The sequence below is a fragment of the Mixophyes fleayi genome, chromosome 2 (assembly GCF_038048845.1).
Source record: "Mixophyes fleayi isolate aMixFle1 chromosome 2, aMixFle1.hap1, whole genome shotgun sequence".
NCBI lineage: Eukaryota > Metazoa > Chordata > Amphibia > Anura > Limnodynastidae > Mixophyes > Mixophyes fleayi.
This window is the reverse complement of record NC_134403.1, coordinates 21,675,674-21,686,680: the sequence shown is the minus strand read 5'-3', so window position 1 is coordinate 21,686,680 and position 11,007 is coordinate 21,675,674. Positions and strand designations below refer to the sequence as shown.

General features: G+C 42.5%; 1 protein-coding gene across 1 annotated transcript; it reads left to right on the top strand.

Moving 5' to 3' along the window:
* Window positions 1–643: 643 nt before the first annotated feature.
* Window positions 644–2,683, top strand: FAM181B (family with sequence similarity 181 member B). The gene has a single exon (XM_075197910.1). The coding sequence runs from the start codon at window positions 968–970 to the stop codon at window positions 1,961–1,963; it is 996 nt and encodes a 331-aa protein (XP_075054011.1). The 5' UTR covers window positions 644–967; the 3' UTR covers window positions 1,964–2,683.
* Window positions 2,684–11,007: the final 8,324 nt, after the last annotated feature.

The following is an 11,007-nucleotide window of genomic DNA, read 5'->3' as shown; positions in this document are numbered from 1 at the left end:
ATTTTATATCCTGATGGTGGAATGTTACCGATTGCAGAGAATATATTTTTAGTGAAACTCTTTTCTTGATTTTATATAATTTATGTGCGGTGAAATACATCCAAAATAATATTATTATAGTAACGATAATTGTGATTTCCTTTCTTTGAAATGAATGTTTAATATTTTTTTTGCATTTTATATGATAAAAATCCGGACACAATCTGCTACTTAAAACAACAAGGATAATTTGTTTTTTATTTTATTAGAATGTAAATAAAAAATTGTGCGCCAAATCATTCAAATGAAGATCCAGAATTTAAAATTAAAAAGTGAGTACAAACTGCGTCTTGCATGCAAGGGAATTTTTTAAAAAGAAGCAAAAACAAAACACAACACTACCTCCCACTCACCCTCACCCCCCTCCAAAAAAAACCATTAAGAAAACATGAGTATTTGTGTTATTTCAGGCTTGAATGGGAAAGGGGGGATTGTATTTTGCTCCGTGGCTGAAGGAAGAGAGCACAGTGCAGTCCTTTATTCTAGACTTTGGATGATGTATCATTCCCACCCCACGGATTTTGTGAAAGCTGACACCATTATGCCTCCCAGACCTCCTACTTATCCGTCCCTCCCACTCCCTTCAGGCTTGTGTGTTTCTGGTGAGAACAAATTAAATTGAGAAGGAGCCTCAGGAGAAAGCCTCACACAGCCTGAATCTCTCCGCTATGTCACCTTCCACTTAAATCTACAGTTTTACAGGCTGGAATTGAAACAGGATTTATATGTCATATACAAGGATGAAATTCCATCTTGGGAAAACTATTTTCTGACAGTCACTCAGCATAAGTTTCAAGGAATTTAAAGGGACCAGCTTGGATCTAGATACAGGAGTTCCCTCACAGTATGTCCTCGGGATACCTGCAATGACAACAGGTGCAAAGAAGTTCTCACTGACTCCCGATAGACAAAGGAACCCTCAACAGCGATGGCTGTTCAAGCGGCAATAATGAACCATCATTTCTTGCCCTTATACTTCCCAGGATCCTCAGTGGACTTTGAGAAAGGCTATCATGAAGGAGTTGATTTTCTGGGCGCTGTCGAAAGCGGCGACTATAGAGAATCCAGTAAGGACTTGCTCAGCTTCATCAACACAGCTTCCAGCAACATCAAGCTTGCCCTGGACAAGCCCGTGAAGTCCAAAAGAAAGGTAAACCATAGGAAGTACCTGCAAAAACAGATCAAAAGATGTACAGGTATGATCAGCAGTGGAGTCGTAAGCCAAGGGTCTCCTAAATGTCAGTCCGCATCTCCCACCGGCGCCAGCCCCCAAAGTTATCACTGTAAGCCACCCACCAAGAGGGACAGTACCCAGTCCAACTTACAGAGCAAGAGCCTGGCTGCTCTTTTCGACAACGCAAAGGAAATTCGGGGTGAGAAATGCAAGAAAGTGCCCTTGCGGAATCGCAACCTCCCCCCTTCCTTCTTCACCGAACCGGCAAATTGTTCGTCTGGACGTCTGTCCAACTCTGGTGTGACCTTAGTAGAGCTAGAGAGGGGTAACCAAGAAACCATAGAGTTTTTCGACCTATTAGGCCCTGATTACAACAACATGATCTCGGAGCAAGAGATTATCCAAGGTGCATCGGTAAGGATACAACAAGACATCACAGCAGAACATTCTGTGTACGAACCGTATCACTTACTAAATGGACTCCTTTATTCCGACCCCTGGAATCCATGTAATCCAATTAAAAAGAGTCCCGTGGGAACTTGCAGCCCGAACCTGAATGAGAATTTGAAATGTGTTTCAATGCCAGCCCCTGTCTTTACGAGCAGCATAGACTCTGCCATCTCTACGTCAGTAGAAGACAGCTGCCCCAATCTAACATCATTTACCTCCTGCTACCCTGATTGCTCCCTGCCCCAAATGTTTTACGACTGTAGTTCAGGATACAATAGAATTGGTTACCCTGTTTTGTAGATCTGCATATGACGAATATTTTCCCTAAGGACCCTTTTACAGAGCGCTGTGCAATAAATCCGCTCAGATGCAAACTAGTCACCATGTAACAAACATTTCTTCATTTTTTGACTCAATGGGATTTCAAACGCTTCGAATGAAATAAGCTATTGTAGTTTGGTTCTGCTAATTATCGCAAACCTTTTACGTTACTGAAAGCCATATCTGATTGTCGGTACTGTATACGTGTAAAGTGACAGTGTTGTATACACATGTCGGAATATACTGTTAGTTTTTTGTTTATTTTTTATTTTGCTATAAGACTGCATTCTGTAAACCAGACTGAATATCAATGCAATTGTATGCAATAAAAAAAAAGTTTAGCACTGGTAGTGTTTTGGAACAAATTAGAGTAAATGAGTTTTATAGATTTGTAGATTCTACTATAATGATGAACTCTTGTTGTAAAATAACAGTTTATTTGTTATTATTCTGACAATCTCTAGTCTCGGCTCTGTTGTCCCTTTTACGTTGCTCTGTGTCCTCTCCATTGAACTCCTGACCCCCCCCCCCAAAGGCAATATATTTTCTTTACTGATGAACTCAACTGTGAACCCTTAGTTGCTGTGTTATGTTAACTGGAGATTGACCTTTGCGGTTGATTTAATAGTGATATTATCAGTATATCATGTGTTTTGTAAATTGTATTGTGATAATGCATAAGTAAAGTTTATAAATGTGCTAATGTCTAGTGAACTATATAACTATATACAAGATGACATCACTTAATTTGGTTTTAGTGTCAGGGAGTTGCTATAGCATTAGGTAGTACTAATTCCAACTGTAGAATGAATGAGGTTACAATACATGAGTGCGTTTAATTGTGTGATGAGGTCTTGTAGATTATTGTATTATAACATATGTCAGGTGACCTAGTCCATTGACTTTCCTGCAAATAATATTTGTATTATTGTCACGTCTTGAGACTATACACTTAGCGGGGAATTCAATTAGCCGCGTTACTTTGCCTGCGCACTATTACCGGTATTACGGTAATAGTGCACATTATTACCATTAATACAGGAATTTCAACGCTGGCTTTTTGCTCGTGGTCCCTGAGTCACAAGCAGAAATACTATCAATGTTATTCTGTGTGTCAGAATCAGTCTGCGTGACAGCTACTGTCACTATAGATCTGTGTATCAATTTGTCATTGTGCTTTAACCATGCTTGCCAACTCTCCCGGAATGTCCAGGAGACTCCCGAAATCTGGGTAGGTCTCCCGGACTCCCGGGAGAGCAGGCAAGTATCCCGCATACTGGAATTTATTTGCCATAATGACGCAATTCATTTTGGCCCCGCTCCAAAATGAATTTTTTTTTGGGGGGGTGATGTGTGCCAAAATGATGCGATTCACCACGCTCTGCCCCCTCCCGCCCTCCAACCATGCCCCCAGCCCGGGATCTCCCGGAATTAATTATGCAAAGGTTGGCAAGTATGGCTTTAACTAATTTTTTTTTAAAAAAAAATAAACTGATGTATTATAGTGAATAATGTAACCATACAATACATTATTATTGATATTTGAAGTCACCTTGGCGTTCCATGGCTTGTATACAGGTCAAGTACTTGGTCTGCGGCCACAGTGATTTCTGATCTTCTGATCATTTATTGTAAGTGTACATTGTCCCATATATAATACACAAGTTAGGCTAATATTTGTAAAATCTTCAATAAATAATATCTAGATAAATGAGATCTTATAATTCGCAAGATCTGGGGGTAAATGTATCAAGCTGAGAGTTTTCTGGCAGGTTTGAAAAGTGGAGATGTTGTTTTTAGCAACCAATCAGATTCTAGCTGTCATTTTGTAGAATGTACTAAATAAATGATAGCTTGAATCTGATTTGTTTTTCAAACCCGCCGACGAACTCTCAGCTTGATACATTTACCCCCTGATGTTATCACTTCAGAGTTCATTATGAAAAATTGCAGAATATTATATAAGGGATTATGCACTGCCTAATGTAAGTTATCACAGATATTATAAGTCACCTCAAATTTCCATAACCTTTATACTAGCACTAGCACTCATGCTTTCCTATGGTCACAGAACCTCTCAGTGACTTCAAATTTTCCTTAGAATTGAAATATTCTCTAATATATTGACAAGCACACTGCTGCGCTGTAGATTATATATGCCACTTGTGGGTGATAACATAACCCTGCAATGTAAATAATAAGTATATTACAAGGCGTTGTTTGGCTTTTTAAGAGGAAATGCCGCAAGCTTAGAGCTTTTACACAACTCAAAGGGTTACTTGTAATATCCTTATGAAATACCTTTTGGGCAGAGGTACTGTAGACAACCTATGCCCCTCCATCTGTTGTAAAATTGCCAGGCCCTATGGCAAATTTTGTGAGGGGCCCAGCGATGTTCTTCCCTCCACTATGGATGCCCCTGCTCTGCTCTTCTGAATATGTGCCGTGGGACGTCTGGGTCCCCCTCACTACTGGTGCCCATAGCTGGGCACCATCGGTAGTTCTACTACTACACAACCTGTCGGTTTTGCAGCTGCAGAGCCTTAGCTTGCCTAACTTTGCATATGGGGGGGTTACATAACTCCCAGCTGTCCTGATTTCAGCGGCACAGTCCCGAATTTCCCGTGGGTGGGAATGTTGGGGGAAGGTAGATAGCTAATGGGCATCCTGGTGCTTTGCAGCGCTAGACAGCCCTCTGGGGACTGGTCACGATCACATTGTGACAGGGCTACGCCCCCATTGAGGTATGGCCACACCCCTGTCAGAGTCTTGCCTGTTGGTAGGTGGGGGGGTGGAGGTTATGCTCTTTATAATTTACAAGACATAAGACCCCTGATTAAGTTCTAAATTGATTATATTATTAAGCACATTTTAAACTTCCTGAAAGTGTTTGTAGTGCACCTTGCAGATTTAGTTTTATGTTATCATTTCCAATTATACTGAATAAAAGGCAATGCATTTATTAGGGGATAATTATGTCATTTCTTGAAGTCAAACATCAATAATCTTATGACCGCATGCTTGTTTACATACCGGGGGACTCCTGTACGTTGAGCAATATTCCCGGATCCCAGTAGATCACCCTCTTGGATCCCAATTCTCTTCTTATAAAGGGCCTTGATGATGTGATTCACTTCATCAGGCTTCGCTGGGTGGGTCCTAATGATGTGATTCGTGTAATCATGGTCCCACCCCAAGAGTGCTCGATGACGCCATCGAGTCATAGCCCAGAGGGAGGAGGGGCCTAGGCAATGTGAATCGTGATGCCACCCCCCACACTTGCCTTTTGGACCCTCCCGGGCTCTCCTAGTGCTCCATATAGTATATAAGTATGCCTAACTGTTATAATCAGCGAGTAGTGACATCATTACTCTATGATATAAAGAATAACCTACAAATCATTTTTATCTTTCCATGTTTGTGGCAGTTCCTGATATGGCTACGGAATACGTCTCTGCCTTGTAATGTTTTTGCAAAGCAAATTATCAGATATAAACTGTTTTGAACAAAATGATCATCATCTGTGTAAACTGTGTATATACTATGATGTGAGCTATTAATATCATATATTTTGGAAAAAGATGTAAGCTTGTAATGTATCTTCATTTTATTTGAGTCCTAGATATACATGACATAATATTTATGGAGTAAATAACACTACAGTTAGAGGTCTATAATGAAGATTTTGCAGCGATAGTAAATCTTCTTTCGTCCAATTTATGTAGAAAAGTTTCCAGAGGCAACTGAGTGATGCCAGATAATACAAATAATTAAACATTTTAAGTAAAAATAAAAAGATAAGTAAAAGTAAAAAATAAATAAAGAAGCACACAAACATTATATAAGCAGTCCAGTTGCTGGGGTACAGCTACAAACTTCCACATTAATAAAGAACAGAAACAAAACAAAATTCCAAACAGCTCTCACAAGCCTTCTTAATCAGTTACGGGCTCAAAGTTTTGGTTCTCTTGTAACTTTTGTTAATAGTTCCCTGATAGGCCAGAAAGTCACCCCTGTATCTGTGTTATAATAAAACACTTTTGCAGATTCTATATCAATGGACTCCTAGACGTGGGACAGGTGACAATGTACAATCTATGACTTTGGTAGTCCACCTTTGATGCGTCTGCCAATATATTCCCCCCCCCCCCCACCTCCTGTTTAATGCCCACAAAATTACAAATATATCTACTCAACGATAGTACCAAACCCCTATCTGTCCAAAAGAGAAAAACAATATAAAATTTGCTTTGCTGAAGTCAAAGAAAAAAAAAATAGTTATTTTATGACAAACCCAATGCAATCTGAAAACTACGTGGGCTCCTGAGGAGCAAATACGTGACCTAGGTCTCTGGCAGTGACAGGGTTAATAATTTTGCTGGTTATTTTAAAGGGTAGCCCATGTACAGTAACTTTTGCATAAAGCATTTCTCTGTCACGGGAGCACATTTGTCTTCTTCAAAGAGATGTCTACAAAATGGTTTGTAGAATAATGAACATTTCATGATACTGAAGGAAACAGGTTGATTTTGTACCACTGCATCCGTTTTAAATGTTCCTCTTTTTGTGGGACTGTAATTCTTATGTACCTGTCCATTTTTCTCTTCCAGAACATCCATAGACTGTATGATCCGGGAGCCTGATTCCCGTGAATCGCAGCGTTTTGGACCTAATTCTGCCCAGTGAAGTGGGCGGATCAGGGAGATTGCCACACTCTCCCGGGAGTTCAGGAGACTCTCGCAAAATGTGGGAGTCTCCCGGACATTCCGGGAGAGTTGGCAAGTATGTTCTACAGATGTTAGATGGGTTTTACATCTTATTGGGAAGGGGATGCACAACTCGCCCTTTGCAAGACTAGTACATGATTAGGGGTCTCTCCTCTGGTTCCCAGACTGTTTGCAGAATTCAGCTGTCCTATGTACGCACATGTTGCTTGGTCGATGTAGGATAGCTGCAGGAGCGCTGTCTGAAAGCTGGGGACTTGATGGCAAGCTCAAAATGACAGCTGCCTCCTGATTTGGATATCCATGGCAGGGAGCGCCCGTAATTTCTATCCATGTATCTGACCCTGCAACTCTCCTGCAGTGTTCACTGCTCAGGGGGGTATGGAGTACGGACCTGCACCAATGTGGAGTTATATAAACCCCCCTTCCCCCAAAACAAGAAATGTCTCTTTAAAAAAATAATCCATTGTTCTGAATTTCAATGACCAAAACTGGTACCTGGAGGGCTTATTGTTGTTCCTCCCATTATTGAGGGAAAAAGTTGCATTGTCTTTGCTGTGCACATTTTTTTTGCATTGGACAGTGTTAGCTCAGCTGCCATATGTTATGGGTGGTGTTGCTGTGTACCTCAGGTCAGGTGATAAGTTAGTTATACACCTTCCCCGGTGATATATCATCATTTAAATGGATTTGCATTTATTCGCTCCATTCTATTACAGAGTAAATCAGATGGAAATCTCCTGAGTATCCAAACACCCCCTTGTGGTCAGGAACTGTCTCTTCTGTTTACATCTATGATTGAAAGAACAAATTATTAAATATTCCTCACTAGTCCACATAATTTGGAGTTATATTAATATATTCCTTATGTAACTTACGTAGCTGAAAACATGCAGGGCCGCGGTACAAATGCAGGTTTTTGACCTCATGTAACTACTTCTGTCTAAATACATTTTACACTGAAATATTAATTCCATACTTACCAACTTTTTTCAGTTGGTGTCCAGGAGCCTCTCTGGGGCAGGTTGGCGTGCGGGAGATGGGGCTCCGAAATTGCGTCATTTTGGCCCCACCCCAGTGACGTAATGACGCAAAACATATAATTTTACAGCGGGGCCAAATGCTGCGATTCCCGGAGAATCGCAGCATTTTAGTCCTAATTGGGGCAGATGCGGGAGATTGCCACACTCTCTTGGGAGTCCGGGAAACCCACCCAAAATGCGGGAGTCTCCCGAACATTCCGGGAGAGTTGGCAAGTATGATCAATTCATAGGTGCACTTCTACCAATGTAATAGCAACATGTATGTATGAAGGTGACACGTGATAAATAGATCACGGATGTCACTTCACTTTCAGGAGTAATTTAAGCCATAAATAAGGCTAAACCTGACAACATTTCAGGAGACAAATTTTTAGATTTATATTGTTATAATATAATTCTGCCGCACTTCCTTCTCTCTTCCATCTTTGTAGGCTGTTCCGCAGATGATGGCAGCGTTATACGTCATGGGGGATAGGGTCTACACGCCCCCCCCGCCCCCTCCCTGTCCAAGAATAGTACATGCTTAGCCCCACTTTTGGGTATCCGACTGTATGATGCAGACGTTCTTCGTACGTTCTACTTCAGGCAGGTCAAACTTAAAACCTCAATTGGGCCAAATAATCAAAGTCTAAGATTGTGTGGGTCGCAAGAAAAAGAAAAAGTCTCATATGCAATTTTGTAAGGTTTATTATTAAGAAAAAACAAAAATAAAGTTTCATGTTTTCTTCCCGATGATTGACACTGTGCCCTTCATGCTGCTTTTGCCCCCTTCACCTGTCTCCCTTTTTGTTTAATTTAATTTAATTATTTTTTTTTAATTCTGGGCCCTGGCAGGGCCGCAAAAAATATGCGTTCTGGTGCTGCATGCGGCCCGCGGCTGTGAGGTTGACACGTCTACTCTACGTGGATCAATTCAGGTTAGCTGCAGGAGAGCTGTCTGAAGGCTGGAGGGCTTGATGACCCATTGTAGGAGATGTCAGACGATTATGCTAACTGTTCAAACCATCAATGTAGGTGTTGTTCCTAGTTAAGCAGATGATTGGAGATTTCAAGGCAGAATAGTGGCTGGGAACACACACAGACTTTTATATTGAAATTCGATGTACGTGGAAACCATTCATGTACAACTAATATATCACATTCATCATCATCACCATTTATTTATATAGCTCCACTAATTCCGCAGAGCTGTACTGATAACTCATTCACATCAGTCCCTGCCCCATTGGAGCTTACAGTCTAAATTCACTAATGTACACACACACACACACACACACACACAGGGCCGGCGCTACCATTAGGCAGCCTTAGGCAGCTGCCTAGGGCGCCGGCCTCTGGGGGGCGGCACTGTGGCCGAGGAGACTGATTATTAAAAAAACAATTATGAATAAGTTCATTTTATCGCCGCCGGGCGGATCGTCCGCCCGCAATATAGTGGTCCTGTAGACCTAAGCAGTGCTGCACTGTAAGCAGCACCGCATTTTCAAATGTGCCTGGCGCCTGGCGCCTGGCAGCGTCGTGACGTCACGACGCTGCCAGTGTAGAGAGCCGACAGGAGTCTGACAGAAGTAAAGAGAGAGGAAAGAAGCAAGAAACAAGAGGCGGAGAAGAGAATGGAAGAAAAGTGAAGGTGAGTACAGAAAAGGGGGAGAGGTAGTGAAAGTATGGAACAGAGAAACGGAGGGGAGGGTGACAGAAGTATGCTGCAGAGAACCGAGGGGGGAGGAGGAGTGGATGCTACAGTAAAAAGGGGAAGAGGGAGAATGAATGCTACATAAAATGTGTGTGGTGGAGAATGCATGCTACATAAAATGTGTGTGTGGGGGGATAATGGAAGCTACAGAATATGTGGGGGGGGGGGGGAGAATGGATGCTACAGTAAATGTGTGTGTGGGGGAGAATGGATGCTACAGAAAGTGTGTGGGGGGGGAATGGATGCTACAGAATATGTGGGGGGGGGGGGAGAATGGATGCTACAGTAAATGTGTGTGTGGGGGAGAAAACGGATGCTACAGAATATGTGGGGAGGGGGGGAGAATGGATGCTACAGTAAATGTGTGTGTGTGGGGGAGAGAATGGATGCTACAGAAAGTGTGTGGGGGGGGGGTGAGAATGGAAGCTACAGTAAATGTGTGTGTGGGGGGAGAATGGATGCTACAGAAAGTGTGGGGGGGGGGGGAGAATGGATGGTACAGAATATGTGGAGGGGAGAATGGAAGCTACAGAATATGTGTGGGGGGGGGGGGGGGGGAGAATGGAAGCTACAGTAAATGTGTGTGTGGGGGAGAGAATGGATGCTACAGAAAGTGTGGGGGGGGGGGAGAATGGAAGCTACAGTAAATGTGTGTGTGGGGGGAGAATGGATGCTACAGAAAGTGTGGGGGGGGGAGAATGGAAGCTACAGTAAATGTGTGTGTGGGGGGAGAATGGATGCTACAGAAAGTGTGGGGGGGGGAGAATGGAAGCTACAGTAAATGTGTGTGTGGGGGGAGAATGGATGCTACAGAATATGTGGGGGGGGGGAGAATGGATGCTACAGTAAATGTGTGTGTGGGGGAGAATGGATGCTACAGAAAGTGTGGGGGGGGGGGAGAATGGAAGCTACAGTAAATGTGTGTGTGGGGGGGAGAATGGATGCTACAGAATATGTGGGGGGGGGAGAATGGATGCTACAGTAAATGTGTGTGTGGGGGAGAGAATGGATGCTACAGAAAGTGTGTGGGGGGGGGGGAGAATGGAAGCTACAGTAAATGTGTGTGTGTGGGGAGAATGGATGCTACAGTAAATGTGTGTGTGGGGGGAGAATGGATGCTACAGAAAGTGTGGGATTACACTTATAAATGTCCTTAAGTTAGAGACTATGGAGTCTATGTACTAAAATAGTGCCGTGACAAATTGCAGCTATGCAAGGGCATAGGTGACATATGTGAGAATAGCTAGTGGGCAGATGGGCATGTGTGAGTGAAGTTGGTGGACAGCGGGTACATGTCAGTCTGTAACAGGTGAGTGATGTCATGTTTTCTTTTTTTTGTTTGTTTGGTTCTGAAATCTAACATTTAGAGCCTCCACTCTAGATATCCTGTGTTTGCTCCTGGGCAGCAGTGAAGGGGAGAGGTAGTGAAAGTATTCTGCGCCAGACATCAGTGCTGCGTCAGACATCTGAACTGCATCCTAGCCAGCCAAGAGGAGGTAAGAGTTATTTTTATTTCAAAAATTCTAAGTGTGTTAGGGGCTGTGAAATAAAAAAATATTTTTT